We start from the raw sequence: 22,745 nt of genomic DNA, 5'->3' as shown, positions 1-22,745 counted from the left end.
CCAGTTGGGTTAGAATTCTTTGCTGTAGTGCCCAGAGATTTTGTTTTCTGGGAGGGAGTTGTTCAGTGAGTATGTTTTAGTTGTTGTCGGGGTTTTTTCTTTTCCTTTTTTTTTTTTTTCTTTTTTAACTTCGGTCAAAGCTAGTTAACACAGTTAGGCCAGTTAATGACCAGATAGCAACACAGCAAGCAGGTGTTGAGGCACTGACAGCTCATGGATGCTTCTGTGGAGAGCTCCTTGCATTGTGTACTTTTCAAGGAAAGATGCCAAAAAACTCTTCTTGTTGTATAAACTGCTGCCCTGTGAGCCAGTTACTCTTCTAGATGTGTCGGAGAACAGGGCTCACTCACTGCTGTGATGGTTCTTTATGGCCGCAGTTGGTCTTGTGGGAGTAAAGACTGAGGTGATGTTTGCCCGGGAAGAGGAGCTACACAGAGCCGATTCATCGTGTCCTTGCATCTAGCAGCTGGTTTGTGGGGAGCAGCAGCTTAGGTTTCATACAGTTGCTGGTGTAGAAAGTTTTGTAGAGATAGAAGTGTGGGCTGCAATGCTGGCAGCTTATGACTCAAAAGCAGCTGCACATGTAAGAGAGGGTTGCTCCGCTTCCAGTTTCCCCTTTCTGTCTTTGAAGCAGAAGCATGTGCTTCCCACACCACTTCTTGTGATACCTGGTGCCTCGTGCCTCTGAGCAGCTGCCAAAATCTTCCCCTTGCCATCTTTACAGCTCCTGTGAGTTACTGCGCTTGAAGGCACCAGGCACTGCTGAGGTGGGTGTGCGGCAAGCGCCGGGCTGCCCCCTGCACCTGCTCCTGTGGCACCTCGGCCCCTGCCTCGCCTCGGGCACAGCTCCAGGGCCCTGACCGCCAGGCAGAGGCCAAGAGCTGGGTGGAGCACGGGCTTGCCCTCCCCTTGCTCCTGATCAGCTTCCCTGCATGGGCGGTTGATCTCTTTGGAGAAGGCAGGGACTGCCAGGCAGTGTGTCTCCTGCTCTGCTTGAATCTCAAGCAAACGGCTGATGCTGGAAGGAAGACTGTTGAAACATCTCTTTGCCAGGCAGAACTGACAATTGCTTTCAGTGGTTTGATGTTAGTCCCTTGAAAAGTAATAGGTGGCCAGTCCCAGCTTGATTATTCTGCAATTGACTGTCATTTAGGTGCTTGCGTGATTGGCCTTAGGTTTTTCTGTGCTCCCTGCAATGGTAGGAGCTGGGGGGGTGGGCAGGGTGGTGTTCCTCTGGTTTCAGGTCCTCCCAGGGCCCTTTGCGATGCCCCCGTCAGCCCCTGCAGTGGCAGAGCAGATGGGGAGGGTGGTGTGGCGTGGTGAGGCAGTGCATGTAGCACTGGAGTAGAGTTACACTGGTAATTCAGTGAAAAGGCTGTTTTGCTGACTATTCAATATTGCAGGCGGCAGACCTGTTACCTGCAATAGATCTGTTTCATTATCAGACTAAATCCCTGAATAGTGTTTAATAATATGTAGAGCTTCAGGTAGTGGTTTCAATCGTGAATTCATATTTTTAACAATCAAATGTAGTTGCAGATCATTGTGAATCCGTTGCCATCTATAATAATGCTCCAGGTGCTGACACGTGTGCTGGTAGCCAGCCAGTGCCTTCCTTCAGAGATGGCTCCAGGTAACCTGTGACAGGAAGCCATAACATATTCACAGTTGCCTAAATTGCTCATATTCATGACTATTTGGTGCTTGAAAAACTTCACACTCTCACAGTGAAGTCAATTAAAATTTGTAAGTCTTGTGTTTGCAGACTTGAAAAAGGGGCTAAGGGGCAGGGAGGTGGTGAGATGTGTGCCAAGATATGTAGGTAAAGATGTGAAGGATAAGGGAGTAAAAAAAGTGAACAGGTTACTGTGCTGAGCAATTACACACTGTTTTAAGGAACAGAAATCAAAAGTGTCAGCAGAATGAGAAAGGATCACAGAATGGTTTGGGTTGGAAGGGACCTTGAAGACCACTTCGTTCCAACCCCCTCCTTGGGCAGGGACACCTTCCACCAGCCCAGGTTGCTCCACACCCCATCCAGCCTGGCCTTGAACTTCCAGGGATGGGGCACCCACAGCCTCTCCAGGCAGCCTGTGCCAGTGCCTCACCACCCTCTCCGTGAAGAATTTCTTCCCAACATCTAACCCGAATCTCCCGTCTTTCAGGCTGAAGCCGTTCCCCCTTGCCCTGTCGCTACATGCCCTTGTAAGAAGCCCCTCTCCAGCTGTCCTGTAGCCCCCTTTAGGCACCGGGAGCTGCTCCCAGGTCTCCCCGAAGCCTTCTCTGCCCCAGGCTGAACAGCCCCAGCTCCCTCAGCCTGTCCTCACAGGAGAGGGGCTCCAGCCCTCTGGTCACCTTCGTGGCCTCCTCTGGGCTCACTCCACCAGGTCTGTGTCCCCCTGATGATGGGGGCCTGGAGCTGGATGCAGTGCTGCAGATAAGGATAAGAAGGCTACAAAAGCTGTAGAGACTTAGCAAGACCTGTGTCAGCAGAGTGTATCTTACTTAGCAATAATGACATGTATGGTTGTGTTTGACAATCTCGTTGGATTTACCAAACCTAATAATGGATGAAGACTGAGGAAATTTAGCAGGTACTTAAAACTGAGTATTTTTTCCTTCTGTTTTGACACTGGAACTTCTTGGTGAAGAAAGCCCTTTGGCTGTGTGTTCACTGTGATGTGCCATCAGTTAGGAAATGTGATTTTAATCCAGTAAGAGGAAATGCTAACGTAAGTAATAGATAGGCTGGAATTAAACCGGGAATGGATTTTGCTCACCGAAGGTATGCTCTGTGTTTTCCATATACTTGTCACACTCCTTTATAAAAAAAATTAGCAAATTACCTTTTTCTTTCTGAACATACATTTATTAGCGTTTTTTGACTTGCATTTTGACATCTTGATACAAATAACAAGAAATCCATTCTGTCAGTATTTTAGAATGCCAGTAGTTATTTAGAACTGACTTTAAGAAGGCACATTCATATTTGAAACTGAATGGTTTAAAAGTGATTATTATATCTAGAGACTGCAATAGGTTGCTCATTAGAGATTTAGGCCTAATGGAGCCGACCTTCCCATTTCTACTACTTAGTCACAGCTTGAAAGAGAAATACAATTTTTCTGTCTTTTTACACTTGTCAGCTTCTCTGTTTTGAATTGACTATTGAATCGAATTAGTGGACCTGTCTCCCTCTGCCCCTTCTCCACCCCCCTCCCCCCCTTTACAGGTACAGAAGGATTGCTGTTAAAAAAAATCTGCTAAGTACATCAGCTGTAGTTTGGGTTTGTAGCCAGAGACTTTCCATAGATAATTGCTTTCTTTTTCTTTAAAACCCGAACACGAATCCACATGACTAAAAAAAATTATTTAAATTTCATTCTTTTAATGGTTGACTTGAAACCTTGGCATGGCTTGTCATAATGTCAGGTGTTACTTTAAAAAGGAAAATATTTTATTTAAATATCCTTGGAGTTGTTTCTTAGATGGTCACATGCAGACACCTGCTCTGAATACAGTGCAAGATAGGGCTGTGCAGCTTTTTATTCCCTGTGGAGTCTGGCAGTTGTGGGGTTTTTTTGTTTGGGTTTTTTTTTTTCATTAGTAAGCATCGGCCCAAAAGCCTGTTCCCTGCTACTGAGCAGATGGCTGGAAGACCCAAGTGATCTGAATTCCAGAAGTTCCTGGTCAGATTGCAGAGTTCTAGGTGGCTGGTTTGGGGTGCCTAAATTATTAGGCACAGGTTCTCTGTTCCAAGGTCAGCACAAACAACAAAAAACCCTGGGCTGTTTGCTGGGGCGGCTGACCAACCAGGCATAGTTTCACATTGGGGCTGACGGGATCTACTGGTTTGCTGGCAGAGGCAGGTGTACTCCCAGCCTGGTGCTGTCCTCTGTTTTCCTGGTGTCTGCTCTGGAGCTTGTCTGACCCCCTCAGAGCATAGGTCCAGGTCACTAAACCGGCAGAAAACTAACCAAAATATGAAGAGAAAAAGTTTTCCAACCTTTTAGGGAGCTGAACCAGCTAACAGGGCTAGATGAACAGCCAAGCCAGTTCGAGGGCAGAAGTGGAACCTCCCTGTTAGGTGCCAGTACACCATAGCATGAGACTCCCCCTCCATCAGGTCAGTAAGCATTGCAGTTGTGTGTTTTTTCAGAGGATTACAAGAATAAATCCATAAAGGATGATAATACTAACGGGTAGAGGCTTTCGAAGAGAAAAACCAATGCAGTCTGATCTGTACGATGCAGTTGGCTGCGTACTGGCTAGAGCCTGGCACTGCTTCACACTCCCTCAGCTTAGAGCTTCCCCTGCAGGCGATGCTGCTGCCTGTGACCTGTGTCAGACCTGCCTGGTGACTGTGCTGGCTTTCTAGTGAGGCTCAGCTGACAGCAGTGGCACTTGCTGTTTTCACTGTGTAAAGCAAACGTGGGGGCTGTGGCTTCACCCCATATGCAAAAGGAGGAGCGAATTTACCTGTGCCTAGCAAGGTGCTCAGTGGCTTTTTCTCGGAGGTGCGGTTCCATGGGGGTGCTGAGTGCTGTGGTAAGTTGTGAGGCTGCTTGGCCAGGATGGCGCGGGTTCTTCCTGCTGCTCTTTCTCATGGTCGGGAAGGCATTGCTCACGTCTTCCTGCAGTGACTCAGGGGCTGTTTGAGAGTCAGCAGGAGGAAGATCTTTGTAAACTGTAATGCCAGTCGTACAGTACGGCTGGGGCAGAAAGAAGGAATGTCCTTGGCAGAAAGGAGCCTATGGGATGGACGTAGCACATTGTAACTGCTTCTTGCTTAAGATATACTTGGTGGAGTTGGCCTGTTGTAAACGGGGATTGAAACTTCTTTTGAATTGATCAGGATAATGCTGCATAGCAAAGGAGTGTGTGAGTGTCTGAGGTAGAGGAATGCTGATAAAACAGCATAGGGAAATGTTGCCTGCAATTCTTTGAGATGGCTGCTGTACTCAGCTGCATAATGCGAGTGGGACTCGGGGTCATGTCTTCCGGGCAACTGGAGACTCTTTGAACTTGGACTGGAAAGCGGTCTTTTCTTCATCTGCCAAGATTTTTGTTTGCTTGCTCCGAGATGCAGTGGTGGTGGTAGTGGAGATGGCCTCGCTGCAAACCTTTTCATTAGGTTTCACTAAGGGCAGCAGAGAGGGAATGCTGCCGGGGTTTATATACTGTTGTGGCATGTTATGTCAAGCAAACTGGATGCCGTTGCAGCAAAGAATGCCCAAGGTGGTGTGTCTTGCAAACTTCATACTTGGTTTTTGCTCAGCAAAATGAATTCCTGACTTCTGGCTAGAAAATGCTGTACTACTTGGGATACAGCCCTGGTGCTGATCTCACCCACTTTAAAATGAGTTCTTGCCCTCGTATCCAAAATTAGGATTGTGTTCCACCTTAGCTGAAGTGTTACAAGGCAGTTCTCTTTTACTTGAATCAGTCTGTTCAAGTGCAGTTGTGAAAAGCAGCCACCCATTTCTTTCTTGCCTTGTTACTTTTCATCCTCCACAATATTGTAATGCTGGCTTAGTGTCCCTTCTGAAACAACTCTTGCAGATGGAACCCTTCTAATTATATTTTTGAGAAAGTGAATGCTACAAACAATCAAATCATTAAGTTCCTCTAACCCAGGGGTCCTCAAACTATGGCCCCCCAGGGTCCTCAATCGGGCCCTCAGTATTTACAGAACACCCCCCCCCCCCGCCCCGCTGGGTGTTGGGCGGGGAAACCAAGCAGCCGCAGATGACGTCCTGCTACTTCATCCGCACGCCGGCCCCTCTGTTCAAAAAGTTGAGGCCCCCTGTTGTTCTAAGCTGTTGTACAATATGTTGAGGCTGCAGATTTAATATATTTAAATAAAAAAGCTAGCCAACCTGGAAGGTTTTGTACTGGCATAAACCAGGAATTATTCTTCCTCTGAGAATGATTTTAAGAGGCCGCAACCCTTACTTTTTCCTTTTCAAGGGGAAGTCCAAATAGGATGCGATTTAAAAAACAACCAAGCCAAAACCAAAAAGTTTGTAATCTCTGGTGCTAACTTGCCCAGACTTCTTTTCCATGCCTCTTCCACTCACTTGATGTCATACTGTTTTTGTTCCTTTCTAGCTCATTGACACAATTGCATCAGAAATCGGAGAACTGAAACAGGAGATGGTACAGACAGATCTCACAGTGGAAGAAAAATCTGCTGATTTGCGAAGGTGATTAAAATGTTTATTTTCATAGTTACTGGAAGTGTACTGTGACAGGAATGTTATCCTTGTGCATTCTTCTTGAGTAGCTTATGTCCTAGCATTTTTCATCCTAGCAGCATAAGCGTGTGGATAATCTTGCTTTTGATTAAAGGAATTTGCCTTTGTGCAGGAAGAGTTCCGAGAGATTCAGTTGTTCTGTGTATTTGCCTTAATATCTTGCAAAAGCAACTGGACTTCAGTTCCTTGTTACAAACTTCGGATAATGATGAACATGTAAAGCAGGAAACTACTAATGTTATTCCCATTGTCTATGGCAATGAGCTTTGGTTTCATGCTGTAAAGACTGAAAATATCCATTGCTTCAAGTGGCTTTGTGAAGATTCCACGTACAATAACATGATTTATGTTCTCAAGTTAGGAAGTAAAATTTTGGCTATTACTAGCTGATGCTATATGTGGGTTGTGTGTTCATAAGGTTCATTTTTATGGGAGTAACTTGCACATAAAAAAAAAATAATTAAGTAGATGGGGGCATTTCCTTAACCTTAAAATTGAGGTGCATATTACAGCACAGATAAAAGTTCTGGCCTTTTAAAATAGATCATGCCACATAGGTGTGGACTTAAGAAATTTGTAAGGTTAAACTTGTACCTTTTAAGCGGGCATAGCAGGACCCCAGCTTTCTGGCTTTGCTGTGGCTATTGTGCTTAATGGGTAAATGTCTGTTAAACTGACATCTGGAGGACAGTCAATACTTGAACCATTGTGTTAACCAGAGAACACTTTTTTTTTTTACTTATTGTTGAAATCTTTGTTGCAAGAGGAAAGCAACCAGTGCTGGTGTCCTGTTTTATCTGTCTGCCAGTTCTGGAGCTGGTGGGCTTTTTTCAAGTCAGTGAGTTAATGAAGTGGGTAATAGTTTGTTATTTAGAATTCCATGTATGGGTTTTAGCTTTTATTCTTTTTATAGTAGCTTTTGAGATGGGCTAAAACTTAGTACAATATAAATTTAATTATTTTAAATAAAACATTGAACAGCACCTTTATTGCCCAAGTGGTAAAGAACATTAGACAGCTAACTAAAATCCTTGGCTATGCTGCCCCCGGTTGCACATTATTCAAGTTCTAAAGCTTTTGAAAGCACAGTTCTTTTATGGAGCAGAAAGGGTACTTTCTCCATCTAGGTGGATTCAGCTAATTAATTTCAATGATCATTAGCTACTTTTCAGGGAAAAAAAGGCCTCTGGTATCTTTGAACACAGTATATGCATGAAAGACTAACATCTATCTGTACTAAAACCTTGGTGGAAATGCTTAGCTAGAAACAGTCAATTGTCTCCCCATTTTACAGACACGGGGGGGGGTGTGTTTAACTGATTTTTTTAAAGGGATTTTTTTAACTGAATTTGTTAATTTTGAGTTCAAAACATATTTTGATTAATTAAAACATGTAAGTAAAGCTGACCTAACAAAGCAAGTAATGCAATTTCCATGACTACATAACTGACTTCAAGTTGAAATAATAGCCATCCAAGAAAAAAGAAAATAATTCTTTTCTGTCACTTTTAAGATGATAAATGAAAAAAAAATATGAAATCTGATTATCTTAAAGGTCTTTTCCAATGTGAAGGATTCTAGGATTCTATGAATTAACATCAATTTTTGTATGACTACAACTACGTGCTTCTGTGTGAGGAAGAAGTTGTTGAAGTTGGTATAAATTATATAACTAGTTGTGCACCCATACCTTTTGTTAATATAGAACTACAGAGCAAGATTACAGTAATTGCAACGGATGTTTTCCAGGTTCATGTTGAAACTAGACTCCCCACAAAGATGTGTTTACTATCGTAACTTTTTTTCTTTGTAGTTAGCTTAAAACTTTGCAATGAATGTAGGTTGCTTTTATTATTGTGCTTTCTGCTGTTTAGAAGTTGATATGTTGATGTGGCATTTGGATTTGCATCTAAAGAAATTTGAGCTAAAAGGGATGTCTGATCTTCCTTGCTCCTTTTTCACCTCGGCATATATTCACATGCACCCATGACAGTTTTAGAAAAGCAGCAGTTCCAAGAGCTCTCAACTGTATTCAGAAAAAGAAGTACACAAAATCGTGTGTCTGCAGCTTCAGCGTTGCAGTGTGTGAGTTTTGTTTGGTTTTGTTGGTGTGTTAGTTTTGGTTTGGCTTTTTTGGTGTGCGTTTTTTTTGTGGTTGTGTGGTGACTTTCAGATTTATACTCCTCCTCCAAGTCAGACTTTGGACTCGTCTCCCCTTTCTACATCTGTGGGCCAAGTCAGTATTGAGAATGATTCAAAGTAACTGGGCCTACAGCTTTGGCTTGTAAGCATGGAAAAGCCAGGCGAAAAAGAGGCTTGTAAAAATTGTTTTAAGTGAGATGCTCATGCCACCTGTTTCAATATTCCATGGTGTTTTAAAGCCTGGACTCTTTCCCAGTGCAGACACGTATCTCAGTAATGCAAATGAATGGAGTTGTCAGAAAAGGGCATAAATGGGATAAATTTCTGACCTGCACTGTACTGGTTTGAAATGGTTAAGTAGAGAGTTTCTGTGTGGAATGGCAGCCCAGGTCCATGTAGGATGAGGGAGCAACATGATGTAGCTAGTTGCATCCAGATGGTCTTTTAGAAGGCACTTGGGTTCCCTGCATTGCCTTTGTGAATGGCTCTGCAGAGTAAGAAGCTGACCCTCTGAAAGCTGTGGTCTTTCTGGAGCATTTGGTGCCTGTGAGGTGGTTCAGGGATGCTTTGCTGGTGGTGGCAGCTGCTGCAGCTTACTCCCTCCCTGCTCCTTTATCAAGGCAGAACTTTGCTCCCTTCCTCATGTTTTGTGCTGGACAGCCCTCATGTTGGTGTCTTTGGCATTTTCCTGCAATAGTTATTAACTTAAGTAGAATTGTCTTCTGTGTCACCAGGCAGGTGAATTGCTTCTGTTGTTGGGTAGGCAAGTATCCAACAGCCTTTTCCCCAGCAGCTTTCTCCTGTCCCTTCAGTGCTGAGGAGTGGAGATAATGCTCAGCAGTGGTCTTACACCCCCTCCCAGCTGCTGCTCAGCATAACTCTATAGGCTAGGCTGGTGGGATTAAAGCCTGTTAGACTTGTAGGATTTACAGAAATCCAGGCACTTTTGCAGTGGGGAGCAAACAGGGTTAACTGTGGGGAGTCTTTGGTGGGACTGGAGCAAGGTTCATGCTCATCTGCAATTTAGATTCACTCTACCTGCCTGTTGCTGTTGTCTTGGCCCTTGTGATTGGGTAGGAAACAAGAGGAATATTCCTTGCTGCTGAATAACGGTGGAGTGAGAGAACAATTAACCTGGACACACAGCTGTGTTTTGCAAACCTTCGCAACACAGCAAAGACTTGGTAGCAAAGCTGGCTAAGCTGCATCGCTGGGGAGATGCTGAGCATCCTGCTGCCATGGGCAAAGAGCAGACCTTCTCCCTCTTCCCCACCCCCCAGCTCCCCACTCCACCCCCCACCCCCCCCCCTTAACATGATCCTGGTGTGCGGTACCCTAAAAACAGAGGTCAGTCCAGGGAAAAAAATGGAGTAAGGAAATGTGGACACATTCAAGTGCAAGTTAAGAGTTCTTATCTTAATTATAGCATCAAAGCCGGTCTCTCACTATGACCCTCCTCCTGGCTAGTAAGTGCATCTGGGATGATGGCCGAAATCCAGGGTTGCCCTTTCATTTGGGCTGATAACCCCAGCCTCCTCCATGGTGCAGGAGCAGACTGAATCGCTCAAGTGCTGATGGTCATCTAGGTCCTTCCTACAACTCCTTTCATGCCCTCAGAACGGTGAGTACGTTCTTCCACAGAGAGGTGTGTACGTGTGTTTGTGTAAATCCTACAGAAGCTGCCTTAGCTTAATTCAACACAGAAAACCCATGGAACAGCATTGGTCATCCCCATAGGATGTGCATGCAAGCTGGATGCACCTTTGCTGTGCCCGTAATCCCAAAGAGAGAAAAAAAGTCCATTTCTCAGTCTACGGTTTGTCTGTGCAGGATGTTGGGGAGGTTGACAGTAGCTTCAGAGAGCAGATAGGCTCATTGTCCCGAGTCCCACCAAAAAAATGGGAGAAATGTTACAAGTTTAGAGTTTATAAGACTAGAGCAAGAAGCATAGGTAGGATTTGAGACACCAAAAAGAAAAATCGCTGTAGAAAACAGTGGGAGGGCAGGAGCATTTGCTTCATGGATATGTGGTCAAGGTGTATGTTACAGTCCTGTGGGTAAGAGGGAGAGGATCATTCTGGTTACAGGTTTCAACCTGTTCCTTGCCCTTTTTACTGTAAGCTAGGTCTAACCAGGAGGCAGCACAGCATTGTTTAATCTTGGCAGTAACCTCTGTTTACTTCCTACATGCTTATGGGTTTTCTCAAATCTAAGGAAACTTCCATGAATCATGTGTTTTCTTTAATTCACTGCAAGTTGCATTAAACTCCTCTCCCACTACAGAGGAACCATTGTAGTACCCCTGCATTAATGTAGACCATCCACGGAGGTCGACTTATGTTTTGATTTTTTTGTTTAATGTGATGTAGTCAGATTGTTTTTTATTGGGAGTCACTGTAAAAAAAAAAAAAAAACAAAAAAAAAAAACAACAAAACCAACAACAAAAAAAAACAACCAAAAATCCCAAAGCCAAAAAAACCCCGCAAAACCTCAAAAGTAAAAAGCAGGAAATAAGTTTATTTGTTGCATAATGTACAGCATATTTTGCTGGCATTTAGGTTATGGCAACTTCTTATTCTATAGACTTGAATTAATCAGGCGGTTGTGAGGAACTAACATGGCTCTTCTTTCCATGCTGTTGTTTCCAGTGAAGCTACACACACATATCCCAGTCCCAGATTTCAAGAACTCCTGTGTGTCAGGGTTTGACTGTACGTTTAGTGACTGGATCATTAATCAAAATAAATTTAAGAATAAAAAATAAACTTGAGCCTGTGATGCTCAGTTGTGCTCAGCCATTGCAAATAGGCGGTCAGAGCAGACCAGTGGATTTCTGACTGCACATAACTCCTGGACCTTGGGAAGCAGCTTCCTGATGGATTCTATGTGGCTTGCTAGATGTGGTTTTTCCAAGCTGTGCTCTTGCCAGAGTTCAACAGGTCTGATCTTTCTCACTGCCTCTTTCTTTATTATTTGGGTAGGAAGTATTTTTTTTAAAGTGTTGTTTGTTCCCAGTTTACCTTCCTGTGGATTACAATAACATACTAGTACTGATCTAGCTGAGGTGCGTTGGGGTGGTTTGAACTAGTGGTGTTTAGGAGCGCCAGAAAGTCTTGTCATGATCAGATACTCATAATCTTTGGCTTATTTCTTGAGGGGAGCAGAAGCAGCTGCAACAAGGAGGTGCATGTGTATCTAGGTTAGTAAGGTTCCTCCTTGGATCTCAGCCATGTGGGAAGGATTGTGCATCTATGTACCTCGAGGTTCCAAAAACCCGTCAGCTCCCTATTCAAATTAATCTTCTGATTTATAACAGTTTGACAACATTAAGCCAGCCATACCTAAGAGGGACACTGTTGACCCTACGTACATGTGCAAACTCTTACTGGCTTTAGATTGTTTAGTGGTAGCGAGCAGTGCCAGGCCTTTTAGTTGATATCGGTCATGCACCTTTTTTGCACGTGATGTAACTCTTTTTTTTGTAGGCAAAATATTTTTCCCTCACAGGCGTATTCCCTCTGCAACATGTTTAGTTTCCACCTCTTCAGCAAGGAATGGAAAGAAGTTATATCTAGATAAACCCACACCCAGTGTCAGTGTGTAACATGTACTTTGCCACAGCTGTCTTTGGTTTGTATTGCTAACTGGCTCCAAAGGTGAGTGGAAAGCTTTTGAGCAATATTTACTGGAGGTATAGCTCATGAAAACACTTTTGTGATTCATGGGTCTACTTCTGTGGACATTCAGCCATGGTCCCAGCAAAACCTAGTGTTTCAGTGTATGACAGGGGAACACAGGAGTCCTATTGTCACAGTCTCAGAGCCCTGTCGTAACTGATGTAAACACAACTTCCCTTCCGCACACCTCATGCTTCTGTGCATTTTGTGCCCCTTGAAGGCATATTGGTAGTTACCAACAGCCTTTGATGCTTGAGGAGGGAAGATCAGCTGCATTTTAGATGCCTTACAAATCTAAAAGGCATAATATCCTAAATAAAAAGATAAGAGGATGAAAAGGAAGGGAGAGGCATGCAGGTGATCCGGTACTGATAATTGATCCAGGAAATGAAAAGTTTGAATGGTGTGCCAGTTCTTATCTGAGCATGCAGTGAAAGTTCTCTACACCATTTCTTTTCCTTTTTAGACCCGTCCAGAGATGCTGCAAGTTGCTGACCAAAGCTACAAAAAAAGCAGTTTGGTTGTTCTGGGGTTTTTTGTTGGTTGGTTGGTGGGATGGGTTTTGTTTCAGGGTTGTGCACTTCTTGTGGGGCCAGGGGGGTGTGATTTTTGTTTGGTTGGTTTTAAGTATTCAGTGGCTCCTGTGTTTGTTGAAGTCTTTACCCAGTTGCTCTGGGTACAGTAGCTGGCCTAATGAAGGTGGTAAATGCTGTTCATGATGCTTACAGCCTACCCAAAAAGCAAAGATTATAAGAACTGCAAGACGGTTTGCAGTGGAGAAATGCAGCTGCGTTGCCCTCTGCTGCTCAGGGCCTCTTCTGCCACCAGAAAAAGTCTGTTAAGGGGAACGCAGCCTCTGTGCCTGAGTCTTAGTGAGTCAGATCTTGAGTTTGCAGGGTGTTTTTTTGTCTGTGCTCAAATACTGTCATCAGGAAGTTACCGGAGTAACTATTCTGTAGTGATTTCTAGCGCTGGAAGAATCACAGGATGTACTTTTAGCTCAAAAATGGGGAATTTGAACCAGCAACACATGTACAATCGTACCGGGTGTTCTGTGTTATCTGAATGATGGCAAAGCTTTGCGTAACAAAAGGAATTCTCAAAGTATTCAATTTATCTGGGTTTTTCATGCATAACAAGTGTCTGTAGCCTCCAAGAACTGTACTTCATTACTGCATTTAGCAATAATTTGCCTGCCCCAAATAAGTTTTAACTTTATTTTGCCACATTCACACTTAGCTTAACCTTTATTCCTTGCATAGGAGTCGATCCAGAGCCAAAGGAATTAGGAGCATAAATATACAATTCCATACTTTCTTATGATCCTGGGAATGGTAGTACTAAAATGTGAGGTAAGGACCTTTCACAGCAAAATGGCAAAAACGTAAATATTTGGAGAATTCAGAGCATGGACCATTAAAAAATTACTGCCACTTAATATGATTTCTTAATGAAGCTGTGCCTTGGGGGGCGGGGTTATGTGGGGGATTTAACCCCTTCCTCTCCCCCCTCTTCCCCTCCCTTCTCCTGACTGAGGTCTCTGACCACTTGTTTGCAGAGGGGAACAAAGATGGGTATGCAGCTGCAGAGATGACAGGGGTGGTAGAGCAGGACAGGCAGGACAGTAGTCTGAGGGTTAAGATGGAGAGATGCTAGTTCATAGGCTTCTGTTGTGGAAGTAGTCCCTACAGGCAGAGAAAGTGCTTGCATTTGCAGCATTTGTCAACAGGCAGTGGGTTGCTCCATTGCCAGAGTATTGAACAGATTTTTCTGGCAGGTGGGACAGAGTAAGATTTCTGTGAGTTGCAGCTTTTGCAGCCTGTCTCGGAATAAAAATATCTGAATTGCATAAATACCTTGGAAAAACTTCTCTTCAAAATGTGAACATAACAAGGAAAGGATGTGAAATAGTCAGTTGGTCATGTAGGCACATAAACCTGTATCTGAAGTGATTGCTGGATTTCAACAAGCTAATTGAAGAATGCTAAGGCTTATCTCAAAGCTAGCTTTTAACTTGAGGACAAGTGAAAGAAAGAAATCTTGTGGATAAGATAATTTCTGTGTATACTAATTATATGAATTCTCAGTAGAAGTACCAGTCCAGAGTGCCAGCAGTGCTAATAGCTTTGTGATAACTCTGTTTGCTTAAATGAGTGATTGTTTATGGGAGGTTGCCATGTCTAATTTAATTTTTTAAAAAAAATTTTCACAGCCTAGTAAAGGACATGGATAATGTCTCTCCTGAGAAAAATGATGTAAAAAGCTGCGTCCGGGACTCTGGATATGACAGCCTATCCAACAAGCTAAGCATATTGGACAAGCTCCTCCATACTCACCCTGTGTGGCTGCAGCTTGGTCTGAACGATACTGAAGCCATGGAAATTCTGCAGGCCCAGCCTCCTGGGGTAAGAAATTGTGTTTCTATTTATTTGATGCAAGTGTTTTAAAAAAATTAATCCCCCCAAACAAACAACAAACCAAACAAAAAAAAAACCCCAAAAAACCCTAAGCAACTAACATCCCACCCCCATTTCTTCAGTGCTTTAGATAATCCGAGTGAGGGTTTCCTGAGCACTTGGCAGCTGGACCAGTTGCAGTGTGACCCACTACCCAGGCTAATACATTGGAGGATGAGTTTGAGGTCCTCTGGAGCTGAGAACCAGACTGCTGCAAGTACAGCTCCAAAGCTGGGCCTTGCTAAACCAAGGCTGTATGTAACAGGTGTATTTTCCCCAAAATGAGAAAGCAATAGATAAATGGGATATGTCAGTATTTTATCCTTTACTGGTGCCTGCACTACAGTTGCTGTGATGGAAACCAGGTCCTGTCTGCTTGGATGAGGCTTTTGGCATGTGTCTGATGCTGCTCCATCCTGGTGCAGCAGGATTGTGTGAACAGGCTGGTGTTATACAGGAGCATTCCTCCGTCTGTCTCCTCCAGACACTGTAACTTGACTCAAGACTTGGGATTTGCCGTGTGTTAAACTGGAGAGCTCAGAGAAGGGCATAATGAACTTGGTGTCATGTGTCTGTGTTATACGAGGTTGAGATGCTTTTCTAAATATTCTGCTGTCATTTTACACCAAGCTGTTTGACCTGATACAGTAACAACAGAGTAAAATTGTAAGACATTTTATGTAGATCAGAGATCATGAAGTTGTTTTAGTTCCTGTTGCCTATAATATTTCTCTATTAAGGCATCTGTGATGAAGCTAAACCCATGTCCTTTTGCCTTCTCCACAACAGATATTTCTGGTTAGGAAATCTGCAAGATTGCAGAAGAAAGTCCTCTCTCTCTGTCTGCCCAGTGAGTGTGGGTCCTGCCTAAAAGAATTTGCAATAAAAGAAAGCACATACAGTAAGTTGTGAGTTACGTTCCTTTCAGCTATTTGGCACCCTGCATGAGCCTGGAGCACTCTGCATTGGTGAAGCTCACAGCAGAGGATACCCAAAGTCATGCAAATAGTGTCACCAGCTGCCTTCGGTGCTCTCTGAGGAGGGCTCTTTGAGTGGGTCAGGCCACGTCCTGGAGAAAGGAAGATACACAGAAACACCTAAGTCTGTCCTGGACACAACTGGAAAAATTTTTTTCAAGCACCTTGCTGAATCCAGGATTCATTGCTTATTATGGGTAGTTATCCTCTGTAGAAACTTAGTTACCTTCTGTCTATAGTCTATAGACAGACTATAGTCTATAGTCCTGTCTGCTGGCCACGGAATGTGCATTTTCTTGTGCTCAGGGGTGTTCTTGAATGCAACTCTGTCATGAGTGCTCTCTGTCTAAAAAGTTGGGTGTGGTTGGTTTTTTTTGCCCTTTAAAAAAAAGTAGTAACTAGATGGATTTTAACCCTTTGGAACTGTTTCTGATGCGAGATCGATGGTTTTTGTTTTTTAATTCCAACTGTGTTTATTCCCTGTTTTCTAATTGAAATGAGAAAATGTGAGAGTTCCAAGTCATCTTTAAAACAATACTGCCCTCATCTCTTGAGAGGGTGGGTGTGAAAATTGTTTGAGAGATATAGGAATGAAAAAGAGAAGCTGCAGCTGTTGAGTGTACATGGTGCAGAAACTGCAAATGGAGCAAATGGTTCATTCCAACAAAAAATGAAAACTGTAGAAAAGTTGCAGCAATTTAAGTTGAACTTCCCTGCAGCAGAGGGTCTGTAGTTAACTTCTGTTAGCAAACTGAGATCATTTTGTTGAGTTTTTCCTTTTTACCTCTCCCTTCCGTGCTCACAGCAACAAAAAGTTAAATCTGCATGTCTGGTTTTGGTTCCTGTTAGAAACGAGGCATGGCAAAGAGAAGAAAAAGCTATCAGTGACAGTTGGTCGAAGTGTGATCTAAAGCTGTGTTTGTAGGCTTGTTAAACTAGTGAATTACCTCTCTCCCACCTAGAAAATAAAATAATAATGTATTTCCTTTCATGAACAAAATTTTACCACAAGGGGGAGGTATCTATTGACGTTTTTACTCACCAGTCATAGTTGAGGTTTTAATTGTAATTGGGGATCTGAACACTCATCTTCTCTTAGCCTGCCCCCAGATCACCTGCCTGCTTACCATCTGCATAGTTAGTGTGTCTCTTAAAGAAATCCCTTTATCTGGGCACATAAAATGACCAGGTTGACCTGTCCTTCAGTGTAAAGGCTGGCTAAAAGATCAGTACCTGACTTCAGGTTCTCCTCTGCTTCATGTGCAGACGTTATAGTCAGTAGCACTGGAAGTTTGGTATGGGGGACCTGGCTTTATAGCATGGAGTACTGACAAAATTACACCTTTGCTGCTCCCTGAGAGGCATTTCTGAGGTATCCACAGCTGCTGCGTGGCTTCTGGCTTTCCCCACCAAGGCCAGGAGTCTGCCTTGTTTCAGCTCAGATGTCTGAAGCGTCTGCAGTAATGGAAGTACTCTCCTTGGGAGATGAATTTCAAAAGCATTCTTCTTCTGGTGAAAAAGCGACAGTGTGCGCATGCCAGCTGGAGATTTGCCCCCATGGTCTGGCTTTTTTAGCTTGGGGGTGGGCTGAAGCAATCACAGACTTCACATTCACCCCTATATAGAACTTGGCTGAGGCTGCAAGAGACCAGTGTTTGTGTACTTCAGGAACTGCCTTATGCTGCCTTTATGTTTCATAAATGCTATTCCTTCTGTTCTGGTTTTGGTTATGCCCAGAGGCAAAAAATCTAGACCATTTTGCTCTAGGAGTTTCTTCCACTTGATCTTTGTAGTCATTGGGTGAGGTATGCTGCTGGAATCAGAGAGAGTTTAAGTGAGGTGGCAATCACTTCTATGTGATTATTACTGTAAACAAGTATTTCTATCAGTAAGAAACAATGGTATGGAGTGGAAAAAGTTGAAAGGCACTGCTTGTGTCTTCCTCCCCCATGGTGCAAGGCAAAAGCATGAAGCAGTATCATCTGAGATTAAGGGATTTTTAGGTTAAATGGTTTTCTTGACATGGATGAAAATTTATCATCTTCCATTAGGTGCTAACACATCTGGGTGGAAGAGAAGTGAGCAGAATGGAATGCAAGAGGAGGAAATAAGAGATTTAAAATTAGGTGTATTAGTACACTGGGCAAACAGAGCCTCAGTTATTGATTATTGTGTATTAGCAAAATGTGCAATTCTCATCATGCTCTTATCTGTTTCTTGGGAATTGGACCGTATGTTTGGAACCGAAAATGCAAAATCACTGCCAAGATTATGCTTGAAGATGCCTTAGCAGAGATGTGTACTCTTCTGTGCTGTTGTCGTCTCTTAACCAAACAGTAGCTAGGTGCAAACTTATTAATTCTGTGCAAAAATTTGAGATGCATTTTATTAAGCTTTTCTAACAAATGATGAATAGATGTGTGATTCCCTTTCGTAACTTTCTTCACAGCGTTTTCCTTGGAGGGGTCTGGCATAAGTTTTGCTGATCTATTCAGGCTCGTTGCTTTCTACTGTATTAGCAGGTAGGATGGTGTTATGTTCTTAGTCACATTTGCTAGACTGTCTTGAAAAAGTGTCTCAAGGATATGACTCAGCATTTTTATGTTGCCAATCCTCCTGGGTAGTCTTAGAAAGTGATGGGATAAATAAGAGATGAGGATTGGAAGCAAGTCTCTTTGTCTTATTTGGTACTGATTATTGGAAGGCTAGTGTTACATTACACACCCAGCTGTGAGGTGCTGCCAAGTTGAACTTTAGCTGATATCTTGTAATGCTTTCTTAACGGCTCTGTAACTCAATAAGCACCATAAACTGTCTTGCAACATGCATTTCTTGGAGTTACTAGCAAAAAGCATTTTTGGAGCTTAGTGGAAAAATGTCAAGATTACACTGTAGAACATAGCAACTGAGAGATGCGAATGTAAATTGTGAACAACAAGAACTGCCTCATCAGCTTTCCAATTTATGGTTGCCCAACTTGTTTTACAGGTAGTAGGCAGAGAAAAAATAGCTAGTCTTTTTATCTCTTTTAAGTGCTTTTCAATTTGACTTTAGTTTACTGGTGAAAACTCCCAGACTGATACTCAAGCCTTACATTTATCCACAGACAGGACGTGGCCAGACTGCACATCTGCACATTTTCTGAAGGAGGGGTGGGTGGGGAGAGGCAACTTTGATGGCCTTGGTTCTTTTACTACAGTGAGGTTGCCAATTAGTGCCAACAGTGGTGATTTGTGGTGTGGGAAAAGCTCACTGGGATATACCTGGGTTGCTGTCTGCTGTTTTTGTTTGTGGTGAATTGTCCAGACCCCCTTTGTTACAGGCCTCCCTTTTGTCATGCTGTACATATTGGAAGTGTCTTTTCAGATACTTTTTAGGTAACACGTCTTGTGCATATGCTTGATTTGAATTTGAGTGGTGTTCTGAGATCCTGTTTTTTCAACAAGGTAACATACAATGTAGAGAATATTTATGGGATTAAAGCCCACTATCTGTCTCTGTTACAACAGATTGGCTTGTTCACAACCTTAAAAAACCAATAATGCTGACACCTATTGTATGTAGGATTCTGGTGCTCCATTTGTTCTCATTTACTTTTCATTACATAGGTACTTCTACTACACATTTTGCAGTCTAGCATACACTGTTGTTTGAGGGTGTATCAGTACCAATTGAGCAGGCAAGTGGTATAGTACTGGTTGATGGCAGCATTCATACAATGTACATATGGTTAAGTCGTTTTGTCCCTTAAAATCTCTGCCCAAAAGCTTTTTACACTGTATTTGGCTTATGTTGTTGTTCATGTATTTATCTCCCTTTGTAGACATCTGTTGAACATCTAGTATGCAGTGAAGAGAAACCACATATGAGAATAAATCATAAAGACTTTCTTAAGTTGTGTTTTCAGTCTAGTACAGAGTAGCACTAACTAATTCCTAGCTTAGAAATGTTTAGAGTAGCTGCCCAAGTACTCATTTAAATATTTTTTCTGAGAACTGGAATTTGGCTTTAAGAGCAGTCCACAGCATATTCAGAAAATAAGAAGCTTTGATAAAGGGTTGAGGGCAGATAAAACTTTTGCTTCTCACCAGTATGCTTGTAAAAGACCAGGTGTAAAAGCTTCTGCTGTACTAGCAGAAAATACTGGATAGTTCTGTGGAAACGAGCCTGAAGAGAGTCCTGGGGACCCAACTGCCATTTGCACTTCACACCACTTTCCAATGTAAAGGAGCCCTGGGGCTGGTAATGTTTTCACTGTGTGCTGTGTGTTTAAGGTTCTTGCTACCTGCCACAGCTCAAGAAGAAAATAAGAATCAGAACTTGACCACTGCCAGTGTTGAAAACAAATGCTTTTAAAGCTGTGGATGTTGTTATGAAAACCACGATTGTTTTTGACAACAGGGATGTTCTTCCATTCACCCTGAAGTTGCCTCATGCTATAGCTGCTACAAAGACAGAAGCTGAACTTGAAGAGATTGCTCAGCTTGGACTGAGTAAGTAGTTGTCTTTAAAGATGTTATTCTGTGTAGCATTGCTGTAAGCTTGAAGAAATAGTCTGTATCAGTAAGTAGCTTGCATTGGTCAGTGATGATACAGATTTCATTTAGAAAAACAGCTTCTCCTGTTGAGAAGGCCAAACCTTGCACTTGCCCAATGGTGACCTTGGTGCTCTTCCTTCTTTCTGTGCCTTCTGTGACATTTTTTTGTTAGTGCTGTTTCCTTCCTTCCTTTCTTCTCTTCTTTCCTCTATGGGCAGCCTCTGGGCAAAGCAAATCTTAACAATCCCCAGACAAGTATTTGATGTAGCTTCTCCTCCAAGAGCTCATGTTGGCTGCTGGCTTGCGTAGCAGGCACTAGCTTGATAATCTCCTGGAGTTGCAAGGAGAGTGTATGAATTGAGGTTCACTGTTAATAAAACTTCTGTTCAGATTGAGGTATGATCTTAGAATGGTGGGTTTTGAGATCAGTAGTTCAGTGCAGTAGCATGTTGATGGGAGGAGGAGTGCATACCTAAGATACGCAGAATGTATCCATGTGCATTGGTTTGACGTTTTTTAAATAATAAAAGAAAATGCACTTGCATAGCTTGGCTGGTACAACCAAACACAGGCTCATTGGAAAATATGCCTTGAGCTTGCGGGAGAGACAGAGTCTGGCTGGATGTGAAACATGGGCTCCACCCTGATGAGTTGTTGAGCAACTCCTGCAAAGTGCTGAATGGCCTCATTTCCTTTTGCAGGAAGGGAGGGTTGACTGTCAGCAGTCTCTGTCGCAGTAGACATTTGAATAATCTTTGATTTATGAACAGATCCTTGCTAAATCTGAGTGTTGGTATGAGGCTCTCTAGAACCATTTGGTGGGACTTTGCAGCAAAGCCATATGCAGGGAAGTATTGCACTGCTTTGCATTTTGTTTTGCTGCAGTAGCAATGCAATTAAAGGATTAGTTTTAGAGAGGAGATTAATGACTTCTGCACTGCTTATTTGCAAGTTTAGGGAATTATATATGTATTTTCCAATATATTTTCAACAAATACACACAAAAAAGCATGGATTTTTCAAGTAACGTTAGGTGAGTTTTTCCATAGGAGATGTTAATGGTGGTGTCGAGCAAACTCTCCAGACTAACCATACTGTCTTTGTCCTCAGTACCCGAGAGCGCTGTGGCCTACTTGCTGCAGAGTTAGTCTTGCTCTTGGAACAGTCTTTGTCCTCATTGTGTGTGTTGTTTTGTTAAGCTAATGCATTTGAAAGCTGAGGAGGAGACTGATGGATCAGTGTCTGTGTGGTTGGTGTATTTGGGATCAGTTAGCTACTATACACCAGATTAAGATCACAGTTTCTGTGAGCAAAAATCAGACAACAAAGTTAAGATTTTGATGAAGTCGTAGGTGTTCATGTGCAAAAGGGCACACAGGAAGTCAGCCCTTCAATGCTCTAGACCCAAGAGATGCTTAAAAACTCCCAAGAGCCCTTCCTGCTAAGCATGAGCTTTCCTTAGGCAACATGTAGGCACTATAACACCCTGGTCTGAACCTGGAGGGTTGTAGCTTCTGCCAGAGCTCTGTTTTGCTCTAAGCTCGGAGGGGGAACTACACAAGGTAGGTCAACAGCATGTAGCCCAGCAAAAACCACATCAGGAAGAACTGGTGGTAAAGGTCTCAAGGCTGTTGCCAGCCTGTAAGGTTTCATTGTGCTGAATGCAAGATTCCCTCTCTTGGTCTCTTGTGTTTCACCTGCAGCAGTGCTTATGTCATGGGTGTTTGTGACAGCCCATGTGCCAGGCACACTGGCTGGTCTGGTGAGGGATCTGCAGGCAGAATGTGAAGTTAACAGAGATGGAAAAAAACCAGCAGCACGGCATGACTATGTAGAGAAGTATGTCTGTGCCTGCATGTGTTCTCTGGCAGTGGCCTGTCACCACAAGCCATTTCCTGTCCTGTGCCCCTTCGGTGAGACAGCTGTTGGATACAGACCCTGTTGTGGAGTGCTTGGCATTCCTGCAGCTGGGCTCAGGTGTCACTGCTGACAGCCCAGATGAGGCATCTTCACAACTACTGGAAAAGCAGCCGTGTCAAGATTGGCAAATATTAGCAAAATCTCCCTCCTCTAGTATTCCTCCCTTATTTCAGTCTGATTGCTGTCCTCAAGGGCCTGTCTGGTTTCAGTCTTCATGGTTTCAGGAGCCGATGGACTTTACCATGGACTCAGTTTTCCAAACATGCTGATGCTTTGCTGGGACAAGTGCAGAGGCTGCAGCTGAAACTTGCTGGTCTAGCACAGGTTTTCCACACTGCTGGTGTGGGGCTGCACATTTAGCTTATTTATGTGCTGCTGAGTGTCTAAAACATCAGGCAGACTGTGTCACTGTTGCAAAGGCAGGGCTGCAGGCCAGTGCTCTTGGAGACACAAGGATTTGGTCTGCATAGCTAAAGATTATGCATGCACCCATCACAGCAAAACGTGTACTGCCTTTTCATGTGTAGTTTCATTTGTTCGCTATCAAAAAAAACCAAACCAAATTTTTTGTTGAGTTGCCATGAGTGGCTGTCAGCTGATGTAAAACAGCCTTTAATGGAGTGAGTTTATTAATACCAGCTGAGAGTCTAGGCTTATTTCTCCTGAGTGAGATGCTAAGGTGTAGTTTATGTTCACTTCAGTCTCGCACTGGTAAGAATTACTGTGTTACAGTCTCCGTTCCTTTTGGTGATCATCAGTCTATTTTTAAGCTTAGCT

The 22,745-nt window shown here is 43.2% G+C and overlaps 1 protein-coding gene across 11 annotated transcripts in view; it reads left to right on the top strand.

Moving 5' to 3' along the window:
• Positions 1–22,745, top strand: part of LOC102054298 (sodium/potassium/calcium exchanger 3) — a 280,251-nt gene that overhangs the window by 232,154 nt on the left and 25,352 nt on the right. For all 11 annotated transcript variants that reach the window (XR_008735018.1, XR_008735023.1, XR_008735021.1 and 8 more), the window contains exons 17-21: positions 6,112–6,206; positions 14,290–14,482; positions 15,323–15,434; positions 17,960–18,032; positions 19,912–20,003. Coding sequence is in view for 5 of the 11 variants with exons in the window: in XM_055726124.1 (XP_055582099.1) it covers positions 6,112–6,206; positions 14,290–14,482; positions 15,323–15,434; positions 17,960–18,032; positions 19,912–20,003 (565 nt within the window). In the remaining 6 variants the exon portion in view is untranslated. The remainder of the gene's footprint in view (positions 1–6,111; positions 6,207–14,289; positions 14,483–15,322; positions 15,435–17,959; positions 18,033–19,911; positions 20,004–22,745) is intronic.

This window comes from Falco cherrug, chromosome 13 (assembly GCF_023634085.1).
Source record: "Falco cherrug isolate bFalChe1 chromosome 13, bFalChe1.pri, whole genome shotgun sequence".
NCBI classification, from domain to species: domain Eukaryota; kingdom Metazoa; phylum Chordata; class Aves; order Falconiformes; family Falconidae; genus Falco; species Falco cherrug.
Note: the sequence above shows the minus strand (reverse complement) of the source record. Positions and strands in the feature narration are given on the sequence as shown.